At 35.7% G+C, this 26,424-nt stretch overlaps 1 protein-coding gene across 1 annotated transcript in view; it reads right to left on the bottom strand.

Annotated features, from left to right (window-relative positions):
• GBE1 (1,4-alpha-glucan branching enzyme 1) overlaps positions 1-26,424 on the bottom strand; it is a 258,450-nt gene that overhangs the window by 195,160 nt on the left and 36,866 nt on the right. The window contains exon 2 of the mRNA XM_081137631.1: positions 14,726-14,895. Coding sequence (XP_080993757.1) covers positions 14,726-14,895 — 170 coding nt within the window. The remainder of the gene's footprint in view (positions 1-14,725; positions 14,896-26,424) is intronic.

Genomic DNA, 26,424 nt, shown 5'->3' with positions numbered 1-26,424 from the left:
TATAACAAATCCCTATTAAAGGCAAATCCTGAATACAAGTTAAATATAAACTAAGTATAAATTTAAGATTTTAAACCAATTTCTAACTTAAAGAAAGGTTAAAGCAATCTACTTTTAATTAAATATATCTATAGCAACTTAATTCCAAATCTTAAGGTTCTGCAACCCAATTTCTCATGATAAGAATATTACTGAAACTCATCTGCATTGAATGACAATCTTCCATTCCTCTCAGCTCTCCGAATCCATTATCTGTCTCCGGGGAATGAATGCTTTGCTATGACTGATGATAGTAAGATATATAGGACAAATGATGCATTTTTTCATTTAAAAGACTAAAAAGGAAACTCACTTTAGTTTCCTTTCTGCCTAGTTTCATTAAAATCTAAATACAGCTATTCTAAGATATTTTCCTAGCTCAGTTCAGTTTGACAAAAAATGCCTCATGTATCCTTCAAATCAATGATAGATTCTCTGGAAATATACCTCAAAATTTTCATTTTAACACTTCTGATTTAAAAAGAAACACAAAATATAAGCAAAATTAACAAGCAATCAAAAAAATCTTTAAAAAGTATCAAGAAATATTATATTGTTTATATAATTTCAACATTAACAGAGTAAGCCCCTTATTTTAAGACTGTATTCTATAACTCTAGGGGGAGAGGGCAAGAAACTGTGATTTTACTTGTCTAGAGTATAAAAGTATTGGTAATCATACATGCATTGTTTAATAGTACTTTAGAGGGTTCTAAATTGTATTCTAAGAGTTGATTTTAGAAAATACTTGGGCAAATATCATCATATAATTATTTCCCAAAACACCATTATAAAATAGTATCTTTAATCATTTATTTTATCTGAAAAGTACACAGAAATGGCCATAAATACTTAGAATAACATCAAAATTTCAATTTAACCTTATTACTAGATGAGCTTAGGCAGATCACCTAAGCTTTTATGCCCTTAGAGATCACCCATTTCCCCTGCCAGAAGAGAAGGTTACTACCCCCGTTTTGCATCTCCGAATTTCCCTGACTTCATGCATCCCAAGATAGATAAAGCTAAGAATCACCTAAGGTAATATTACTACTCACCTGAGTAAGTCTTAGGAGAAAGTAAGCCACTAAAAGATAAAACCCCTCTTCTGACTTTGTAATCCTTAAAAAAAAAGATGAGTGACAAGTTGACTGAGAAGAGCGACAGGCCTGATCACAGACTGCAGCTGCAGCAACTGGTAGCAACCCTGTCCCCCATCTCTACTCTTCTGGCACTGTGTCTGGCACATAGAAGGTGCTCAATAAACATTGCTACCCAAGGGAAGGAAAGTAGGGAGGAATGAAGATGAAGTTGAATTTAAACTGCAGATCTTCTGCATGCTCTTTTAACTTAAAGAGCCGTAAGAGAGTTTTGAAACAAATCCGCTTTTTTAAAAAAATCACCATATACCCACACAACAGTATGTTTGGTGAGCTAAAACATTATTTGGGGGATATTTCAACATTAACAGAGTAAGCCCCTTATTTTGAGACTGTATTCTATAACTCTGGGGGAGGGAGCAAGAAAACTGTGATTTTACCTGCCCAGATTTAAAAGTATTGGGAATCATACATGCATTGTTTAGTGGCACTTTAGAACCCTCTGATAAGTTGCTACAAAGTTAACTGCTTGCTTTAAAGTGAATTAAGACATTTAGCACCCACTTGGATCACTGTTTCCTTCTGGCAGCGGCTGCCTTTTTCTCTAAACCACAGAGCCTGTAACTAGACCATCTTTTCAGGACTCCAGCTCTAACTACACTCCAGGAACCAATCATTCCCTCCTTTTTTATATCTATACTCAAAGGGGCCACAGCCTCCAGCTCCGGCATTCCCTAGCCTTCTGTAAGAGCCCCTCATTAAACTCTCTCCAGTGGAACCCCTGAGCGTGCTGCGTCCTGCTGCTCCCTCACTAACACAGACGCTAAAATCCTGGGACACTCAGGAAAAACTCTTCAACAGACGCAAGTCTGTAAATTACTGCCACTGAAGGTGACACCCTCATTCATTGGAGCCAAGCACGCTTACCAGTGAGCTGAGACAGCAAGAATAGCAGCCCAGGTTAAAAACAAAGAAAGTCCTATAAAGTGCCCAGAGTTGTGAATCTACGCACGCATGGTTCATTCACCCTGCTCCTCATGGAGCTCTCTCGTCCCCTGTGTCCCCCTTATTGGGATAAACATGTTCGAACAGACACATATTTCCATCCAACGTCTAGATTACACCTGCCCAGTATATCTGTTTCATCAAGTGGCAAGTATATGAGATACATTTATCACAATAGAGACATAACTCACCTACATTTTCATGAGCAATATTTAAGTGCATGGTCATGGTTACAAAATGATAACTTTTTAAAAATATCTTCCAAAATCTTTCCTTATTATTTTTATAGAAACAATGTAAGCACTAAGTATTTAGTGGCTTCCATACATTATAGAAATATTGCTCATTACAGTCCTTCCATTAGAGTAACTACTGTCCATTATAGAGTCAAGTGGGAAACTAGGATACAGATACTTGGCCACAGCCCAGTGGCATGACCCTGTGCCTCTATTAGACTGCCAAGCTGCCACAACACAACACCAGAGGCTGGGACACTTAAACAGACATTTATTTCTCATAGTTCAGGAGGCTGGAAAGTCCAGGATCAAGGTGCCCGAAAATGCAGTTCCTGACGTGCAGACTGTCACCTTCTTACTGTATGTGAGAGAGAAAGGAGGAGGGGGAAAGGGTATGGGAGAGGGGGAGAGGGAGGCAGAGGCCAAGGCAGAGGCCAAGGCAGAGCCCAGCATCCGGTCTTTCTTCTTCTTCCTTTAAGGACATTAATCTCATCATAGGTTCCCCACACTTCATCTAAACCTAATTACCTGCCACAGACCTCCCCTCCCAATAGCATCACACTGGGGGTTAGGGCTGCAACATATGAACCTGGGGGGGGGGGGGCACACAAACATTTAGTATTTAACAGCCACCTAAAGGTTACTTCAGGGTCATGTTTAAATTGAGCTTTATTATTGCCTTCCACGGAGGACCTTGATGCATACCCTAAAATCTCCTAAGCTCCTAAATGCTTTCTCCATTCTGCCACCGTCCGCCCAGGGACACTCTTCCAGAGAACTTCCTCATGGGGTCTTCTCTACCTTCCTAATTGTTATTCCCTCATTTTGCTCGCATCTATACCTAACCTCCTCACGGGGGAGTCACAGCCATATTCTCTTTTCCTAGCACACAGTAGGCAGTGTGCAACTCCAACCAGTGACTCGTGTTTTCTGTATTTAGGAAAATCTTCTAAAAGGCAAGAAAAACATATGTCTCCTAGGAAAGAATCAGATGTGTTCATAACAATGGAAGACAGAGAACAGTGAAGTAATTTAATTCCTGCAGGTGTCTGGGGTGGAAATCCTTCCTCCCTGGCCAATTTCCTTTCAGGTGTCTAGTCAAGGTTGAGACATTTTCAGATGTAGGGATGCAGAAAGTTTATCTTGAACTCATTCTTTCTTAGGAGGCGAAAAGGAAAGATGAATGACACTACAGCAGCCACTAGCATGTCCACGATACAAGTCTTCAGAAAAGAGGAAAATACATCACCAGCGTTAAGCTGCACCCTAGAGACTGGGGTGCAGGAGGATTTTTAATTTACCCTGGAGTCTTCATTTTTCCAACACCCAGGTTGCTCTGCTTCAAGTGATGTACAGACCACACACTGGGAAAAACTGCCTTAGACTTAAGAAAATATGATGACTATGAAACTGTTCTTCAGTAGAGGGAACACAGAAAGCCCTGTTTAAAGTAACACATAACTGACGCTATAAGGTAGGGAAAGAATAGCTCACTACTGAGTCTTCTAGAATTTTCAATAAAGTAACTTAAATTCTACAATACATATCTCTTTACTATAAAAACACTTAAAATTCACAAAGCTGGTAAACCTAACTTAAATATATATATACTGAAAATACTTTATCAAGAGCAGAACCACTGGGGTGAACCATTCCAGGGGGGCTTTTAAAACACAATATGAAAGGTGTCCTGTGGGCTTACGTAACTCAGCAGACCTAAAACAAGGGAAATGGTACTCCAGCGATGAGAGGCCAGAGTAGAAACCACTCTATTTCAAACAGATGGACTTAATACAGGGAATTGGTTACATGGGTGATAGAAGAACTGAGAATTCAAATAGAGGACAATTAAGTAAGCCAGGAATTAGCAATAATAGGAATCGAGTAACACCCCTAAGGGAGACACAGTATTACTGGAACCTAGAAGCCAGGGTCCATCTAGCAGAAGCTGGAAACAAGGCAGTGTTAAAATAAAAAATAAAGGAAATAAATAACTATGACGTGGGAGTATATGATAAGCCTTCAAGACTCAAGTCCAAAGCCATTTAGTATCCATGGTTCCCGGGCAGGGACACTGCACACTGGCATCACTACTGAAAGTCACTGATACTTGCTCAGAAAATGTGGTATTTCTTTCAGGTTCCTATTCTCTAAACAATACATTTGAGGTACTGCTACCACTGATTGACAAGCAGCTAAGATGGCCATGTCATTTTTCCAGGAACCTATCATAAGAGATAGGTGTCTGGCAGTCAAAATTAATATTAATATCTTCACAGTTTCACATAATTGTCAAGCAACAACAAAGCGAAATTGTCCTTTTTAAAAAAATCTATTCAAGCTTAAATATATCTCCAAATTTTTCTAGTAACAAAAGAGATGGACAGGGATTGGAAATGTAAAGAATACAAGCAGGTAATGGGGGAAACAAGGAAAAGATGTGAGGAGAGAGCTACAGATTCAAAGCCTGACAATAAACCCAATAAACCAGACAAAGCTTCAGGACTAATCAATGAGTTCCTGCTGACCGGACTGTTAGGAGAAGTAAAACAGTGTTATACACTTTTGAAAAATGTACTACATCTCTGTAACCTCCACAATGCAAAAATAATACTCAATTATGTTTTCTGTGGCATAAAAAAGAAAATATCAACAAATTCAATTGGAGTTGCTCTAAACGTCAATCATAAGTGACAGTTTCTTAGACTAACACAATTTGAACTTAAAATGAATACTTTAGTTATGATCAAGAGACAGAGAATGTCAATATAGGTTATAATAAGTCACACTTGGGACTAGATGTGACTATCATAAAATAGAACATTTCTCTAAGAAAACACCTAACTTGATAAGACAATAAAATGAAGAATGTACCGTCTTTGTGTAAGTAAACTGTGAGCTTAATAAAGTCACTTTAATGAATAAAATTATAAACATTTTGAAAGACAACTGCTGAAGAACAACCATAAACAAAATAACTTTACAGACATTAACTACAAGTGAAACACCAAAACTGAAACCTTGCAAAAGGTATTATCCAAACAGCATAAATTTTTAAACAGGATATTTATGAAAAAGTAACATAAGGCTAGAAAATTATTATTTATGTCACAGGGTTCAAAAATCTACTTTCTAGCATTAAGGTCTCTCAGAGCAATCTCCTAAAATCCCAGGAGGTAAGAATGCTTCCCTATAAAAATAATTCCATTATGCATTATAACAAAGCTCTCTGACCCAGCACAATGGGGGCCAGAAGCTGGTACATACATTGAAAATATTGGTTAAAGCAGACAATAAATATAAAGTGTGTATATATATATATACACACACACACACACACACACACACACATATACATTTAAAAAAAGGTAAAATTTTTGTTTTAACTTAAAACACAAATATAAATATTCACCCATCTTCTGATTTAAGGTTAAAACAATTTCTTGTGTTTAGTTCTCCTGATTAAGATTTATCATCTTTCTGTATGAACCTACACCTACAAAGCAACATTTATCATTTCCTTTGAATTAAAATAAAATTAAAGCTAAAAGGTACATGCAAAGTAACCTTCATGTGAAATTCTTAGATTTATATCATTTTTTGTAGTTCACTTGTGCATACTTAATTCAAAACAAGTTTTCCAACTTGTCCATACTGAGATTTTCCCAATACTTAATAATTTTCTTTGCTGTCCCACTCATAGTTTATCACTTTACATAATACTGTTTTATGAAACTACAATAAAGAGAATTGGCATTCACGGGATGGTAGGAGGGAGGAAACTGTGTATAGGGTGTGTGCTCAGAATTGCATGCGAGCTCAGTCTCCTGTGGGAAGCTGTCAGTATCCTTTACAGGGAGCCTGTAAAGCAGAAGTAAATTCTATAAGTCTAGTAAGTAGAAGCTGGTTAAGTAAACTTCCTCCACACATTCACGCCACTGAAAAATGGAAAATCCATCAATGAAACAGATCAAAGAGGTGAGAGGATCAACATCAGGTTGGAAAGCGAGAGAAAGTCCTGACAGCTTTCTACAAAACAACTGCTGGCCGGTTAGTTACTTTAAGTTGGCATACAGCAGAGTCCATTTGTCAGCATGGGTGCTGGTTTGGGTAACATTCCTAAAGCTTTCTACATCTACCTTGTAGTTGGCAGCCCTTTGCCAAAATAAACAATATCAAAAATCACCAACTACCCCAGACATTTGCCTTCTAGAAACATCACAATCACCAATAAGCCAAACTGAAGGGAAGTCACATAACAAAAATGCACTCAGCTGACCCACAGGGGGCTGAAAACATCTACCTGACAGAAGACTCCAAGTTCCACCTAAATCCAGAGGTCAGGGGAGATCCTTCTCAACAGTCTAACTAGGAAGCACCACGCGACCTAAACTACTCCCCTCTGCTCCCACAAAGAAAAGGCTATATAAGATATCTGGAATATCAAACAATCTGGAAAGTTTACACATTAGATCATAAAGATGTGTTATTTGCCACAAGGGTCCTTCATATTATTATTCCCGGGTTTTCATGAGCCTCCATAAAGGGGGATTCTGCCTCCATAGCCCACTGACATTAGGCTTTGCCACATCACCTGGTTAATGCAATGAAAGTGCAAATCACACCTGCCACTTCTAAGCTGAAGCTCTTAAAGCCACGTAAACCTGCCATTGCTGTTTCTCTCCATCACGGGATCTGCTTGTCAGGCAGGGGCTGCTCCACCAGCCTTGAGCCTGGAAAGAACCTGACACTGGGGACAGAGCCACAGCTGATAAGGTAGCCAACATGAGCATGAAAGGAGCTTTCATTGTTTTAAGCCAATGAACTGCTGGAGTCTTCTGTAGCGTGCCCTACCACAGTGAAAGCTGACTAACAGACACCGCAGATTTAGCTGCAGGAAGAGATTACGAAGGAGGTTGCCCTTCAGCCCACAAAGGACTTCAAAACCAATAAATAATAATCACTAACTTTCCAGTCTCTGATAAACCAATACTCATGTAAAATATAATAAAATGAGTTGTTTAAATAATCAAAATAAAACAAGACTTTCAAAATTTAAGCCCAAATTTTTACATTATCATTCAACAAAAATAAAATGACTCTGTCAAACTGTTATTAACGTTTTTAAATGCTTATTTCAGACAAGATATCATTGCAAACCAATTACAGTGCACAGAACCATGCTGGTCCACAGAGCACACTTGATAGCACTATCTCAGAGCATGTGGGATTAAGAAAAATGAAGGCTTTTGTGATGAGGTAAACTTCTTCCAGTTGTATAACTGGAAACTAAATTATGAACAAATTTCATCAGAACAAAGATAAAATTCTCCTTGGTATCTTATCTAGTCTACAAAACTATCTCTGGTTACTTCTTTCTATAAGGTATTAAAATTCAGGGTGTTCCTTCCCTCCCCCCTTTTTAAAATCTATCAATAATAGACATTTAGGTTATTTGAAATGTGCCTAGCTCCCAGACTTGGTAATTTTAAATGAAATGTTTTCAGTTACAGTGAAATAGGAACCCAATTATTTCACATCGACATAAGTAGTTTACTGCCTTTCTCTCTACTTATTCTCATCTAGCTACTGGAAAGCAGCTAGTTTTCGGCAATTATTTAGCAACCTGCAATAAACATGATTTAGTTCTAAAACTCCAAATATATTTTAAATCGCATTTAATTTTCTAAAGAATGATTCTTTGCTGTACTATGAAGTTTTAGAAATTCATCTTGAATATTTAATGTACTTACTGACTTGCCCAGAAATACATTTTGGGGGTATGGTTCCAAAGTTGATGAATGTCACTATATATACACTGTCCTGAGCTGCTGCTGCAGCAGGTAGCTGCTTAAGAAGCTAGTTGTTTTTTTATAAATGACTAAACAGAAAAGAAATGATTGTTTCATATTCTCTCAACTGAAGAAAAATCTGACTAAAATATTTAAAGTAAAGTTGCTTTCCAAGTTTTAACAATGTGTATGGCAAAAGCCAGATCCACCTCAGTTTGGGCTTTTCAGAGACAAAATCATTTGACTTTGAAAGCTCAACTGCCTTTTAAAATTAATAGTAATTTTTAAAATAAGAAATAAAAAGACCTCTGCAAAGATAAAGTGTGCGTGTGGTTCCCCCCTACCACCAAGTTTGTCAATTAACATTTCTGTAGCAGTGAATTGTCACATCCACAATCTACTTAGTATCTAAAGCAACCCAGTTCCGCAGGTAAGGTCACATATTTCCCCACTGAGCCAGATGAAGACCACGTTTAAAGAACTCAACTAAGGTTTCAAACTCTAAAGCCCTTCTTTTGTTTATATATCAGTTCACGTAGTTTCATTCTCGAAGATCATACATATTTGGCTGCTCTAAAAAGCTGTACCTAAAATATCTTCAGGCCAGTTTGGAAAAAAAATACACCACAACAAAATATATCTACCTACCAGCAATATTATTTTGAGCAAGCCCCAAGAGTAAAGTGCAGCTAATTTCTAAAATGACTAGAAGAGGGGAAAGACATCACAACAATATAATAAAGTATTTTCATTACAGGAATAATTTCCCATAACACAAAATTAAAGTCTAAACATTCTTTAGTTTTAATTTCTTCTAAAAAATTATCACAAATAAATAGCTAATTATTTAGATAAAAACTAAATTAAGAAAATTTCCTTTTCCAGTTAAATGTAAGCAACAGTCAATTTATCTATTGGCAGAGAGAAGTTTTTGTTGCTGGTGCTGGAAGATATGTTTTATGTTATTTTGGGGGGTTGAGTAAGAGGTAAGTACAAAAGCAATGTTTTAAATTCTATACACACTGCCATGATAAAAAATATAAATAAAATTATGTTACTTTTTAAATCTCTACCAACAAGTAAAGGAGCAATAGGTTTTCGGGTGATATTTCAAGTATATATACCTATGTTGCTTACTGTTACATTAAATGACAAAGCAAGAAACAGAATTCTTAAAAATATCAGTGTTATACAGATTGATTCTACAGAATCTTTTAAGTTTACTGCTGTTAAATTTATCAGCTGATAAAGGAGGGCATATGAATATAGCCGAACACTTTTTAAAACATTTTATGTCATTAGCAAAACCACTAAGAAAAACATCTTAATCCTCATTTGCATTTTCTAATAAAAATGTCATTTATAAGCAAATTAACATGTATTTTCTTTTCCTTTGGCTTAGCACAAATTTATACATTATAAGACTTAACAATAAAATTACCTAGCACATTTTTGATCATGAGAAAAATTTCAGCAAAGAAAAATTATTTTCTTATTTCTCAACTTAGGGAAGATAAACAAAAGAACTTCATATAAATAAAGGATAAACAAAGTACAGAATCCCTTAACTGTGGTGTAAAAACAAAAGGCATGGAGCCCTGGCCAGGTGGCTCAGGTGGTTGGAGCGTCTTCCCATGCACCAAAATTGCAGGTTCGATTCCCAGTCGGGGCACATAGAGGAGGCAACCAATAGATGTTCCCCTCATATCAGTGTTTTTCTCTCTCTCTCTCCTTTCCTCTCTCTCTAAAAATTCAATTAAAAAAACAACAACAAACATATCCTCAGGTGAGGATAAAAATAAAAGGCATGGTCAGTTCACTTATAAAAGGGTATATTTTTAGCTGTTTTCATTATCATCAAAGTTCTGTTCTACATGGCCATTAAATTACTATTCAGGTGTATATATATGTATATATATATATACATATATGTATATTACTATTTTAACAGTTTTATTGAGATATAATTTATAAAGTCTACCTGTTTAAAGTATAAATTCAAGGTTTTTAATGTTTACAGAGTTGTGTAACCATAACCATATTTTTTCCCCCCACTGACCCCTTCCACCCAGCTCCTGCGCCCTCCCCAGGCCTTCCCCACACTAGTGTCTGTGTCCAGGGGTTATGCATATATGCATGTAAGTTCTTTGGTTAATCTCTTCCTGCCCTCCCCCTTCCCTCTGAGATTTGTCAGCCTATTGCATGCTTCTACGTCTCTGGATTTATTTTGTTCGTCAGGCTATTTTGTTCATTAGATTCCACAAATAAGTGAGATCATGTGATACTTGTCTTTCGCTGCCTGGCTTATTTCACTCAGCATAATATTCTCCAGGTCCTTCCATACTGTCTCAAATGGTACAAGATCCTTCTTCTTTACAGCCACATAGTACTCCATGGTGTAACTGTCCCACAGCTTTATCCACTCATTTACGGATGGGCACTTGGGCTGTTTCCAGGTCTTAGCTATTGTAAACTGTGCTGCTATGAACATAGGGGTGCATATATTCTTTCTGATGAATGTTTCAGGATTCTTAGGATATATTCCTAGAAGTGGGATCACTGGGTCAAATGGCAGTTCCATTTTTAATTTTTTAAGGAAATTTCATACTGTTTTCCACAGTGGCTGCCCCAATCTGCACTCCTACCAGCAGTGTACTAGGGTGCCCTTTTTTCTACACCCTCGCCAGCACCTGTCATTTGTTAATTTGCTGATGGAGCCATTCTGGCAGGTTTGAGGTGATACCTTTTAACTTGCACCTCTCTGATGATTAGTGCCTTTGAGCATTTTTTCATACGTCTCTTGGCCATTTGTATGTCCTCTTTGGAGAAGTGTCTATTTAGGTCCTTTGCCCATTTTTTAATTGCTGCTGCCATCTTGGAATCCCCAAGGTATATATTTTTTTCAAAAGAAATATTCATTTAAATGCATTATTAACCCAAAATTTTGGTTCCACTCTCAATTTTCAAGGTTTTTTCATAATATCAATGCTTTTAGTGAGATCAAGTTGAGATCCCATGTATAAAGAGATCCTGAAACCCTGTTATTTTGAGCAGAAAAAGATCTATCCCTTCATCTAGGGTGACATTAATAAAATGTCACCCTAGACGTTGGGGTGACATTAATAAAATTTTACAGAAAATAAACATTTAAAATTTCCCAGCATACTGCTTGTTCTTAACTATTTTCTATCACAATTTCATTTATCTTAGTCTTTCTAATCTCTCCAATAAAAATAAAGGACCACTGATTAAACCAAGGTTTACTGAAAATAACTGACTGAATGCTGTCTCAAGGATATGGAGAGATTTTAAATTATGTGATACACCTTCGCAAAGGGTAGGGATTTTAAAAATTAAGTTAAATTGAAAACAAAAAAAGTTAAAAGAGGACGTTTTTACATTAAAATAAGAAATAGGTAATTTTCACTTTTCTCTTTACAAAAGAGCATTTAAATTATTCTTTTAATATTTAAGCATTAAATCATAAATGCAACTTTGTTGCAGATTACTGCTGTTTTATTTTTTTAATTCAATTTATTGGGGTGACATTAATAAAATTTTACAGATTTCAGTATACAATTCTACAACACATCATCTGTATACTGTACTGTGTGTTTACCACCTCAAGTCAAGTCTTCTTCCATCACCATTTATCCCCCCTTTACCTTCTTCTACCTCCTCGAACCCCCCCTTCCCTCTGGCAAATCACCATACCAGATTCATGAAAAATTAGTCTTTATTTTTTTCTTTGCTTAATCCCTTCACTCTTCTCACCCAGCTATGATTCTGTTCTCTGTTTCCATGAGTTTGTCTCCAGTTTATTAGTTTATCTTTCATTAGATTCTACATATAAGTGAAATCATATAGTACTTGTCTTTCTCTGACTGGCTTATTTCACATAATACTCTCCAGATCCATGCTGGATGTCACAAAAGGTAAGATTTCCTTCCTTTTTACAGCTGAGTGGTATTCCATTATGTAAATGCATGGCAGCTCTTTTATCTATGCACCTACTGATGGGCACTGGGCTGCCTCCAAACATTGGCTATCATAAATATCGCTGCAATGAACACAGGGCTAAATACAATTTTGAAATGCAATTATCCAAATGTACATATGGCCCAACTAAATTTACAAGCCACAACTTTTAATACATGAGTATTAACCATTATGATAACAAATTTAGTTTTCATATAGTTCCTTTCTCATATTTTTATATTTCTAAAACCTACTTAGTGGGTTTAAACATAAATATAAAAGAGGGAGTACCTAGTAAAGTACTAAATTATAACTAAGGCTCTTATAGTAGTTTTGGTATCTTTATGTAAAAATTTAACTTGAACATTCTCAATCAATACTTCACAATCTTATAAATAATCATAAAAATAATTAAATAGAATGTCAAAATGTGCCTTAACTATAGGCTGATGTCTAAATTGTCTATTAACAAAAAATGAGTAATCAAGGCAGTTGCATAAAGAAGACAGAGAAATAACCATGTTTGCATATAAGGAAAAATATTAATATCAATTTTAATAATAATTTAAAAGAGAAGTCTCCGATTCTCTAAATGTAGTTAATAATTTTCACCAGGCCAAGCTAATCTGAATGAGCAGATCACATGATCTTTCTCAACGAACTTTTCAGTAACTCTCAAGAAACACAGGGAGCTGAAATTATCTAATTTGGGGAACTGCATAGAGAATTATTTTAAGTCCTTAGACCTGTGCTTTCCCATAAGTGAGCACTTGAAATGAAGTTAGTACAACTAAGAAACTAAATTTTTAATTTTATTTATTTTATTAAATTTAAATTTTAAAACTATGTCTCAAATTAGTGACTAAAAGTTTTCATCGTTTGCAAAAACTTAGATATGCACTTTTGAACTGAAAATCTTATTGCATCTAAATATAGATCAAAAATTTTCAATGAAAAAATACCAGATTTATAAGATATATTACAAAAGAGTGAAAATATTGCTGGCAAATTTTATATTGATTACATGTTAAAATATTTTGATATACTGGGTCAAATAAAATGTATCATTATTAAAATTCATTAAATTATCCTTTTACTTTTTTAACACAGCTACTAAAATTTTTGAATTATATAAATAGCTTACATTGTATTTTAATTGGGCAGCTCTGCCTTGGACAATGTATACATTATAAAATCAAAACCTTTTTAAAGTTAGGTTCCTTAGGGTATATTTACATGCAGTAAAACTCACTCTTTTACATGTACAGTTCTATAAATGATGACAGATGTATACAGTCAGGTAACCAAAGCCACAATCAGGACATAATACATTTTTAAAATAATGCTTTTATTGATTTTAGAGAGAGAGAAAGGGAGTGTGGGGGAGAGAGAGAGAAACATCAGTGTGAGAGAGAAACATCTGATCAGTTACCTCCTGCACATACCCTGACTGGAAATCGAACCCAAAACCTGGGTCTGTGCCCTGACTGGGAATCGAACCGGCAACATTTTGGTGCAAGGGACAATGCTCAGCCAACTGAGCCATACTGGCCGGGGCAGGACATAATACATTTTCATCACCCCAAAAATTCCCTTATGCTCCTCTATAATCAATCCATACCTTCTACCTGCAAACCGTGACCACTCTGCTTTCTGTCCCTATGGTTTTGCTGTTTTCATAATGTCAGATAAATGGAATAAAACAGCATGTAGGCATTTGAGTCTGGTACAATCAAATTTTAAATACTACATCACTCTACGGTACTAAAGGATTTTTACTATACTGATATTTCCTTTCCTTGTATTATAAACATTTTGACAAGGCCTATTTTTCCAGTTATTCCACTTTCAAAACTGAATTTTCTTCCTTGTCACTATTATAATAACGTATTTATACTTCTAGAATAAAACTAAGCAGATTGTATTATAGTTATTTATATACAGGTCAGTCCTCCCACTAGATGGTAAGCCAGAAACCTAACCTCTAGAACTACTATGCTTTCCAACCGGTTAACTGTCTATAGTGAAATTAACAGAGCAGAGAGCAAAAAGGAGAAGTATTTACTATTATAAAAAAGGAGAAGCAAAAATAAATTAAGTGATGAAAAAGTTTCCCCCCTAGATTAGATATCTACTTTTATTGAGGTTTCTAAAAAAGATATTAGACTATACAGGATCCAAGAACTACAATGCCAGCTAACCAGGTACAAATGCCAGTTGAGATTTAACTTACACCAATATTTTCACCCAGACTGTTACTGGTTTTTTTCAGAGCTTGCTAACAAAGTCGAGTAAATTTGGCGTAGTCTGCCTCACACTATTCTTCTCATAAACGCTTTCATTTCTTGTACATGATTTTACAGAACATAAAGTTTTTCAGGAACATATAACACGTGATAGCAAAACACCTGTCCCACACGCAGGTAAAGACTTCAAGTCTGTCGCTCTATCTGAAAAGTGGGACTTTTGTAATCACTTATGTTCATATCATCAAGTACATGAAATATAGTAAGTCTATGTTTCAAATAGGTTAATAAAATATGAACACTGTCTTTAATGCTTTCACAATACTTACTGAAGTCTCCAGTAAGAAAAACTCCTTCTGCTCCAGGAGCCCATTCCTTGCAGTATAAACCACCATCCGCGTGTCTGTGGATCCCGAACGATTCATAACCTCTGGAAAACTTATCGATGCCACCTTCGTTCTCTCCAATGCTGTCCAAAGTCTGGTTAAACCGCTTATACCTTTGAAAAGTTCAAAAGCAGCAAGTTACAAAATTAAAGTCTCTTCCTGTTGTAATTAAGCAGCTGCTTTACTCTCATTCAAAAGAAGGGGGGGAAAAAGATATCATTAAAGAGAACTAATGTGAATAATTTCACTTATTAGTAAAGGATACCTGGTAGGTAAAATCATTCTTATCTCAAATAAATATTAACTAATTCCTCTAACATTTCTTACAATTTCAAGCACTTTGGTGTAAGAGAGGAAATATAATAGTTATTTTATTCCATGAAATTTTAAAATCAGCATTATATCAATTTTTATGTCAAGATAGTATAATGAAGGATCATCCTATATCTTTCTCCTCTAACCCCTAATAAAATGAAAGAAAAATAGTCAAAACCCAGCCAGGAAGATAAAATTACCCTACAGCAGGCTTTGGCACACTTTCCCTATTAAGGGGCAGATAGTAAATGTTCTTGGCTTTCCCAGCCATATGGTGGTCTCCATCCCGACCCAGCTGTGTCTCAGAAGCCTGTACATGGCCAAAGGCAATATGTAAATGAATAGGTGTGGCTGTGTTCCAATAACACTTTATTTAAAAAACCAGGTGGCAGGGCCAAATTTGGCCAGTGGGCTGCAGTTTGCCTAGCCCTGCCTTTAGCAACTAAGCATGGAAAGAACATAGATCATGTCAAACTATGAAGGCTAGAAGCATGTCCATATTCAGAACTGGTAAAAAACAAACAAACAAACAAACAAACAAACAAACAAATAAAACTACTGCTGTTTTCACTAATACCCCCAAACCTGGGAAGAAGCAACCTGAGACAAAACTTGTAAAACTATGTGGCAGGTGCTCCCTGTCAGAATCGAAGGCTCCAGAACTACCCAATGAGTTGAGCAATGCCAGTAAGCTTCTCCCCGAACTTCCCCACACCCTGGTGGGTAAGCAATGAAAGCCCTAGAAAGCTGGCATTAGGGCACACATAGGGAACATATAAAATGTGAGAGGCTAACAAAGAACACCTCCACTGAGCTGTTGACTAAAAGAAACTTCCACAAATCTTTCACATTCTACTTCACCTTATTTAAAATGAATTCACTAAAAAAGATGGGAGATTATATGACAAAACAACAGAATGAGAAGTAAAATTGGACTACAGACCTAAGAAAACAAAAAAAGGAACAAGACCTATCACTGGGAAATAAATGAATTAGAATTGACAAAGAATAAAACACATATATAGCAAAAATATCAAGTTACTAAGTGAAAAAATTGAAAATTGCTGTAACTTAATGAAGAAGAAAAAGGCAAAGAAATTGAATATATTAAAGGGAAGCTAAGAGAAATGCGGAAGTTGACCAAAAAAAATATCCAAATTAAGGATAGTTGGTGAATGTTAAGAACAAAACTAAATAAAACGGATATAGAAGATATAAAACTAAAAAAATGTTTGCTTAAGAATTAAATCTGCATTATTAAGAAGAGAGCATCTTGTTACAAAATAATTTAAAAAACAAACACACAAACAGGCATGTGCAACACGTCCCAGTTTAAGCTACTGAAATTCAAAGAATAAAAAAATAATTCCAGAGACAACCAGGTACAAAAGAGTGAGGAGAGGGGGGTTTTTTGTTGTTTGTTTGTTTGTTTGTTTGTTTGCAAAGGAACATTACATTAAATACCAAAAACCCACACAATTCTGAGACGTAAAAATAGTAATCTAAAGATACTAATAGTAATCTAAAGATAAATTCCTACTCAAACCAAAGGAATTATTTAAATATTGTCAAATTTAAAATAATTTTAAGTCTATGGCAATTAAGAGATTAAAAATACACACATAGAGAAATGAACAGTCATTGCAGCAAAGTGACTGATCCCCGAATCTTTAAATATAGAACCATGCTATATTCACAACTGTGTAAATGTAATAACAGAATAAAAAAGAAACTCAATTAACAAACTAAAAATTTTATTATTAGAAAATAAAAATAAAAAACAGATGAGTGAAAGGAAGATGGGATAAAGTACGAGAGTGGTCAGACCCTTATTTTATGAGTCACTGAACATGAAAGGCAGGGCAACAGGTCATTAGCCTGACTACTAAGATCAGAGTTATAGGATGAGTAGTCCACTGAGGTGGCATGTGGACAGACATGATGGGGGACGTCTAGTGAGGTGGGCTAAGGCCATCAAGCAGGCATGCTTCCCTTGAGGATCCATCTATCTGAGAGGAGTAAGTCCATTGTCACAGTGCCCAGCCATCTCTGTGACTGTTGGTAAGCCTGCCCTCAGAGCACAGGGTAGCACTCCACACCCTGGGTAGTCCCCGGGTGACAGGGTACCCACCCTACTATACCACAAGACAGCCCAAGACAGCGCAGAGATTTGCAGGGAGCCTCTAACTCTCAGCTTGTTACATATCTGTCTCTCCGTAGATTGGGAACCAATCCACACTGTTTAGAGAGACCCCTTTTGGGGGTACATACCAACTGGGAAAAATTTGACCTTGAGTCCCTCAAGCTTTTGCAGCATGGCCTGGTCCCAATATAAAGTGGGCAATGGAGAGGCGGGCATGGCCAGTTAATGGCACCATTAATTTTAACACTCTCTTACAGTTAGACCTATTCTGCTGCTCCTAAGGGAAATGGACAGAGGCTCCATATATCCAAGCCTTCATGGCTTTCAGAGAAGACCCAAGCTATGTACTACCAAGCATGCAGTGCTAGATCTCATAATTATTCAAGAACCAAAAATATTTCAGGCTTTTCTATGAACTCTCCCTAATTTAAACATTGGCAACTCTTTCAAAGGACTTACTGAATTGGACCAAAAAACTTGATCCACCAATCTAATGAAATACTTAGTCGGCAAACTCTCCCATACTCTCTTAAGTCCTATAAGGAAATGGTTACTGTTTGTTTTTTTTACCTCCTACAGATATCAGCTGTAACTCTTGGTGCATGGAAACTCTAATCTGTGTTGAATACACAAGTAATAATATTCAAAAATAATAGAACAGTAAGAAACAATCAAGAAAATTAATTTGGGCTTAGGGTAAAAAAACACACATATATACATATATATCACCATAATACAAAGAAAATTACTGATTAAAGAAAGATATAAACTTTGGGAAGTTAACTAAATGTGGTAATAATTGTACTGTCAATGTGGGTTTAATAGCTTAACACCTTTTTTTTTAGGTTTAAGGTTTAAATTTTTAAAATACTCATTTTAAATAAGTTTCTAAAGATATGTACAAATGTCCCATTTACGATCCAACACAAACAGGATTATAGCATTATATTACTTTAACTAAATATCTTGACTTCCCTCAAGGTCAGCCCTGTAGCTTCTGATACAGAAATACACATTCCACTTTGAAATCACTGTGGCTCGAAAAAGAAAGTGCCTGAGGATACAGCAAGCTCATCATGCCTGTGCCCTCTGCTACTACAGTCGTCTCTTTTAATATTTTGCTATGAATTTATAGGATATTTTAAAACTAGGTCAAATTCTTGGTAACTAAGAACATAAAATGAAGTTAGTATAACAACTAGCATTTTGTACAGATATAAAATGTTATAAATATTACTGGATTTTATCTCTACATTGATGCTTTTAATCCTCTTTTTATAAAGAAAGGAACAGAGGGACAGATAAATATGTAAGTCGTCCAAGGTCAAGAATGTGACGAGCAATAAAGATTTAGCATCACTCATCACAAAACGCATACTTTCAGAAACTCAAAAGACAAAATCTCAAATGAAAAGTCACATTTTCCTTTTAAAGAAAGACCTTTAAGTTTCCTCACAAGGCTATTCATCTTATAATTTAAGAGAATCAGCTTCGTCTCTAGAAATAAACAGCGGAGGTTCACATCCTAACTCTGTAACATAATGTGTGTGACCTTGAACAAGTCGTTGATCCGTGTTCCTTAATTTCTTCCCCTGTGAAGTGGGGAAACCCTCAGGTTCTGAGGAATCCGTGAAATCACACGGGGAGCCATTCCCACGGTAGCCAGCAGGGGCTCAGCTCTTAATGCTGCAGTATCGTTTTCAATTTATCCATTTTTTTGTTTATAATACTTACTTAGATATTAAAGACAGGTTAATGATTAGCAAACAATGAGGGTTTTTTCCCCTCAAATTGCAAAAGTGTTTGAGAATCCTTATCATTGTTTTCCTGTTATGAAAACCTACAAATATAGGCATTCTAATACATAACAACACTAGGTGCTCCATATTGACTTAGATCGATGGATTATGGAAAGTGTGGAACAAAATTAAATCGATTGGATTGGCCGTAACAAAACAAAAAAACTACTTTCGGGAAGTAGCAAGAGAAAAGTGTGGAATAAAATGAAACCGGCAAAAATCTCCGCCCTCCTGGAAGGCGGTTCACACTGCCCCCCTCCTGAAGCTCTAATGTCAGGCAGGGCTGTGAGCACAGGGGTATGTCTGGGGAGGCGGATCGGACCTTATCTGGAAACGCCCAGGGTGCAGAATTCTTCCTCAAGCGCTTCTGAGTGGGCCTGAAACCCAAGGAACCCATGGGGGAAATTTTTTCCTTGTGGGCTTAATTTTCGAGATTTAATGTTGGCATCTGCTTCCTAGGGGGGACTTGGGATGGAGGCAAGAAAAAGCTCAGAAGTAAAAGCTCTATGGGAATTTTTAATAGTTAAAAGAAGGGGTCTAAGATTAAAGTAGAGGGGAAATAAATAAATAAAAAACTGGGGGGAGAAAAAATAGCTTTGTAAATAGGCCTTTAAAAAGACTTGAAGGTGACTGGCAGAAGCTTTCTTCTTTAAGCAAAAATCATCCAGAATATACAAAGTTATCTATATATTAAGGCTGTCACCTGAAGATTAGGCACTTGAGCCTTTAAGTGAGTAGTCTATGTCCTTCAATCAGGGATAAGTATACAACAACAACAAAACACAACATAGTTAATACAGGATAAAAATATGATTGTGTTAATAATTCATTTACATAAAACAAGATCCTTTCCTTAAGAAGTTCATCAGTCCAAAGAAAGACTGTTCAACTCATGAGAGGACAGGGCTGGGATAGGCGAGTGCTGGAGACTGAGCCAGGCAGGAGCAGGAGCGCGGGAGAGGGGATGAGAAGCCTTTCGGGTAGCTGGCACTGCACTGTATCTTGAAGGATGACTAGTGTATTCTGACAGCTGAAAAAACAGAGAAAGGCAAGGCACGTGCAAAAGTTAGGTGGTTCTTGTTGACACGACAACTAGCTATGTTTATCCAGAGCAGGAGGGTGGGTGGGAAGCCAGTGGCCGATCAGGAAAGAAAGGATGATTTTCAGCTAGATAATAAATTAAATAAAAAATAAAGACAGAGGAGACAACCGACGTGATCAGAGACAGCTTTTAAAGGGAGCAGATTAAGGCGTGAATTTTAGTAGGCACAGTCTATACATTAATGAAGTCTTTATTAAAAAGACCGAATATTAAATGCGCAAAGATTGGTGGGCTTCTTTGTTAAACAGATAATCAATGACAGTAATTTAAAAGTTGAGATCATAGTAAATGTGGTTTCTTATTTTTGAATGCTGTTCAAAATGTTTATTTTGAATGTTTATTTTTAAATGTTTAAATGTCATTAGTGAACAAATAAATGTATAAATTTTGAAAATTCCATTTAAAATCTCAGTGCCATTTCCCATCTCTATCCAATTTAGCATACACTCTTGACTTCATCTATTAGGAAACAATAAATGGGACAATTTAAGTGAAGGCAATGAACAAGCAGTGATGAATTCCATCCATTTGTTCCATAAGTATTACTGAGCATCTACCATACATCCAGTGGTATACTAGTCACTGTGAACATAGACATTATGAGTCCATGCCTTCAAAACATTCTTTGTTATGTGTGGGAGATAGCAGAGCCAAAAGCAGAGAGGGGAAAGCATTATATAAGACATTGATAAGGCTCATAATCAGAAACCAGAGTGGCTAGAAGGTAAATTACACAAAGACAAGAAAAAATATCTGTTCTGCCATACTGATGTGCCCAAGCACCTAAAATACTGGCAGATAGATATTTAGTGAGCACCTATTACTTGCCAGATTGTGGCTAAGTAATGGTGATACAATGGTAAGATTTAGGTTTAAGATTAGCATTATTATGCCTCAATTTGAATCCCAATCCTACTTCTTACCAGCTGTAACTAAGACTAAATTTTCTAATTTGAAATGACAATAACCACGGAACTTAGTGCATAAAGTTGTTTTAATAATAAAATAATATACCTAAAATGCATAGCACAAACCTTTCACATGAAATGATGAATAAACACACTTTGAGGAAACTAAATGTCTTCAATATGATTGCTGGATTTGAGAACAGAAAAATCATTAACTTCTTAAAATGTAAGAAAGTTACAATCCACTCTATACTGGACTCCGATTCACTTAGTCCCACTGACCCTCCAGGCTTTATGCACTCATCTGACTAAACCTACGGAGGTTGCGGCTTGCAAGCAGGTGCAGGACAAGGCCAGATCCTGCAATATGGATGCGTGGAGGAATAAAAGCCCCATTGGACAAACTCTGACCAATAGGAGATAGAAAACCAGGAGTCCTCAGGTCAATTCCTCACCCTTCCTCTTTGCAGGCCCAGTGTGACCAACCAACCAGCTTTGCAAGAAACTATTCATAAGAAACTGATTCATCGACTTGGGTGCTATATCAACACCAAACATAAGGGACCACAAAAGTGAATAGCAAGCCAGGGGGTATGATGTGATAACCCACTCAAGACACCAGCTGTTGCCAGGAGCCAAAAAAATATGTCTCAGCAGTCAGTGCTATTTAAGATGAATGCAAACGATTCTGTAGTTTAGCTCCACTCCAGAGAACTGATAAAAAGTAAGTGAAAGACAATTCCCAACATCTCATTTCTACTCAAACCGACAGCAATGCAAGTCTGTGGTTTTTAATCAAGCAGTTTTTCTCACTATTTATAACCCTGACCAATGCCTATGGGTTCACATGAGATTTGGGACTAGATGTTAATTAAATGAGTTGTTTCATGTGTGGACTTAGTCTAAGACTAATTGGTATAAACCACCTACTATGTGCCAAGCATGATAACATTAGAAAGGACAGATTTTAGAAGTAAAGGTTGGGTTGTACTGCTAGGACCATCAGCAAACTGACCTTAGATTTTTCACTAAATGCTCTCAGAGTTTCAGCTTCCGCATTTATAAAACAAAAAGATAAGACCATTGATGTGGCTACTGTGCTTATATAAACAACTAACCCATCAAAAGGAAATTATTTTTGAGGGATGTCTCATCTTTCCTTTTTTTTTTTAAACAAGAAATTAACAGATTTCAAAGTCGAAAGAGAAAACAAAACTTTGAAAAAAGCTGAAATAATTCTATCATGCTAATTATAGTACAATAAAATCAAAATATTAATTCAATTACAAGCAAACATTAAGTGTGTTACTAATGTTAACCTTTCTAAAAACTCTTGGTCATTTTGTACCATCTCTAAAACACAATCAAATACAGCCAATCTGATAAATATATCATCATATCATACCTAAGAATAAATAGCTGACCTCCTATTTTCTGATGTTATAGAATAAAAGCTATTTAAATAATAGTTTTTATCTTACTTGGACTGAAGTTAAATGCAATTTGGCTACTCTGAGTTTCAAATTAATAAGATATATGTAGAAATTATAATTATGTAGAAATCATCAAATCTTTCTTTCTGGGGAGGGGAAAAATGATGTCAATTCAAAAATATTAAAAGTTAACTTTCAAAAGTTAGAGTAACTGTCCTGAAAGTAAATAATAGCTGTTACTTATTAAATGTTCTTTCCTAATTCTGGTACTGGGCCATAGAGGTAAGAAGGTTGCAGGAGATTATTGCTGAGATCCTTCCAGGTCTAAATCCTATAAAACCAAAAGCATGAAGTTTTTATTCAATTAATAAAAATAAAAAACCAGAAATATTCCACTTAGTGGTGTTACTTAGAAAGACTTATTCAACTCCCTACTTAATTTTAATAATAAAATGTTTGTTTCTAGAATTCTACATTTAGGATAATGAAAATGACATTTAATGACACAATTTAAGGAACCTACTATATAGTCATTAATATAAACATATTTTTATTTCTTAACAGATTAATTAATTAGAATATGTTAACAAAATGTGGCTAGAAATTAATTTTAATCACTCTGTCTTGTCTCTTGGTTGCAAACAAATTAATAATATATTGCCCTTGCAATTTACCAAGGTATGATTAATGGTCAATATTAAAATTTCTGGGGTCTTCTGGCAATGTGAAAACCTGACTGCCTAACTAGAAAAAAAAATCATCTGAAAGTAATAAATCAGAATTACTGAAGGTAAGTCCTGTGAGATGGCCCATCTGGTTAGGCCTGCAAGTGTCAAGGATTGTCCCAAGCACTTTAAGCAGCCGGCCTCTTTATCAGCCACTCTCTTTTCAGTCACGCTCCTGTTCTCATCTCTGCTACATGCTCTGCTGATTACCCTGGAAAAGGGCAATGCTGTAACTGTTCAACTGACCTTTCAGTTTATTTTCTCTTGTGTAATATGAAACATGAGCTAACACAGTCTTAGTCTACTGATTTCCAGGAAGAAATCTAACTTAATGTTTCAACAGCTCTTGGCTCAAATAACACTCTGTTCTGTGGTCATGTTTCTCTTTTTGGAAAAATTACATGGCAAAGACCAGAGGTTTGGGCTAGAGAGAGGGGGGCTTTGGGTCTACCTTCATGTAGACCACAGTCTGCACAATAGCTCTGCCCCTGAATGTATGGTCAACTAGCCTGCTGAGCAGTAAGCCAATCTTTTAAACCAACACCAGAATCTTGTTCTTAATGTGACTCACTTATCAATAAACAGATTAAAAGCTACCACAGTTATGTCATTTCTTTTTTTAATGTGAATGAATGTCACTGTTACTCAAACACTGCCAAAAATTCTATACTCACCAAAATAGAGAGAGAGAGGTTAAAAAATCAAAAGATAAAAGGTCTAGACTGACCCTAAGGTACCAGTCATGCTAACTTGAGGAAGACAACCACCCAAAGGCTTAGCTTCCTCTTCAGTAAAATGGAGACGGTGAGTTGAAAAGTCCCCTCCAGATCTAAGAACCTATTATCCATACTCTAATCTTCTGGGATTCAAAGATGGGTCCTGATTGTTCAAACCAAGAAAGGAAAAAAATGTACCCCAATATAAATGTTATTTTGGTCATCTCTCACATGCACCAAAGAGTGTATATTTTACCAGGCACAAGTAACATAATTTTAAATATATCTTTTTTCTTAAAATAAACTGTAGCATATAAGCCACCTATGAAATATTAAATTCATAGCAAATAATATAAGAAAAATAGTCCCTCACCAGAACAAATTATTATAAATGGTAAATAAAGCAAATCGTAAATAATGACTACCACCACCTGGAGTGCTTACTGGGTTTCAGGCCTGTTAAATATCATTTAAGCCCTCACAATAACCCAGTGTGGAGGGTACTGTTATCATTCTCACGGCATAGGTGAAGAAACCAGAGGTTAAGCAATTTTGCCCCAAATCGCCGCTATTATGTGAGTGAAGCTATAATGTACATCCAAGACTTTGCTTCCAGAGTATTGGCCTTAACCATTACGTATAATACCACCCAAAACATTTTGTAGTTTATAGTTTTCCACTTGATCTAGATAGACTTCTATACTAAATTTAAATTGTTACTTAGTATTTGTTAAATTTTAGTGAGCTAATATTTTGAAGAAAAAAATCTTTTGCTATATATAAGTGATACAAATAGTGAAAAATAAAATCACCAGAAGACGCCCTTGAAAAAAATTAAAACGTCATATTTACACTAGCTAAACACATCCACAAACCATTTTTTTTTCTATTTTATTTTTTAAAGACAAGAGGCAGAAATCACATCTGCATTGATTCTAATTGCCCAGAGAATTTTTTTTTAAATCCTCACCCAAGGATATGTTTTTCATTGATTTTTTAGAGAAAGAGGAAGGGAGAGAGAAACATCAATCTGTGGCCTCCTGCACACACCCCGACCCTGGATCAAACCCACAACCTAGGTATGTGCCCTGATTGGGAATTGAACCCACAACCTTTTGGTGTATGGGATGACACTCCAAGCAACTGAGCCACCCAGCCAGGGCTGCCCAGAAAACTGTATTTGGAAAGTGAGTGTACCTGTCACAATGACCCTGGATTAACTGAGGAAGAAAAATATGCAAACAAATACTATTTCTATCCCCAATATATAGTTTTAGCTGGATGCTTATTATATCAATTGTAAGATTAAAACTAATGACACTATTTTTTTTCACCTAAAAAAAAAAATTCACCTCAGATCAGAAAGCTTATATACTGGCACTTGCCAAATCAACAAACCCAGTCAGACTTTTTGAATTTATTAAATATAACCAGATAGCCAAACATTTTATCCTTGTGGATGTTTTTATATTAGAAACTATAAATGAATCAATTTTCACTTTGACAATGGCATAAGACTCACTATACTAATATATATCAAAGAACACAAGGAAATATATATATATATATATATATATATATATATCCAACAAAAAATCCACATGTTTTGGACTAAATAGCTATGACAGTTCTTTGTCTTTACTGAGGGAGGCAAAGGTTTCAAAATTTTGTCAGCTATGAAACCAAAAGGTCAACAAGTTTTCATAGTGACTCCCAACATATTGGCAGGATCTTTTAAGTTATAAAAATCCAAGTTTCATACCTACATCCATCTATGTATCTATCTGTATATGTATATTTAAATATATTGCATGTATCATATATGCTTATATATAAGCAGGTTATATATATATATGTTATATATATAAACATGTAATATATATTATATGTATATTACATGCACACACAAACACACAAATATTTCTCTTTTACATCCAAAGACCTGAAAGCACAGAACAGTATGGCAAACAGAGTAGTCTGCTATAATTGCTTGCATTCTCAGTTTATTATTTCCCCTGAATTACGTATTTTATTCCTTTAAATATTTACCCAAAATTGAGGAAAAATTTACTCAAATTGAGATTGAGATAAAATATTTAAATGTCACTTAGCAACTTTACTCTGTAGGTTTTGTAATGAAGCACAGATGTAAAGTAACCTTTATAAATTTCACTTACCATATTGTCAAAAGTCCCTGTGCCAAATTAAACTACTGTAACCAAGACCACAATGCTATAAGCAGATCTGAAAGAAAACCCAAGGTTAAATTCTATTCACGTACAACTAAATCTGTTTGCTAATAACACCATCCTGATGCTTAATTTAGTAGTCTACTCAACATCAGTAAAAAGGAAACTTTAAATTCATCTAGGACTTACTGCTTATGGGCACAGTTTTCCAGTTTAGTGTTCCCAAAATGCTCTGGCCAGATCACAAAGTGGCACTGATAACTAGTGCTATGGCCTGTTCATAATCAAAAATAAAAAATAAAATAAAATAAA

Source organism: Miniopterus schreibersii (genome assembly GCF_964146895.1).
Source record: "Miniopterus schreibersii genome assembly, chromosome: 5".
Classification (NCBI taxonomy): Eukaryota; Metazoa; Chordata; class Mammalia; order Chiroptera; family Miniopteridae; genus Miniopterus; species Miniopterus schreibersii.
The sequence above is the reverse complement of the archived record's forward strand: the minus strand, read 5'-3'. Positions and strand labels throughout refer to the sequence as shown.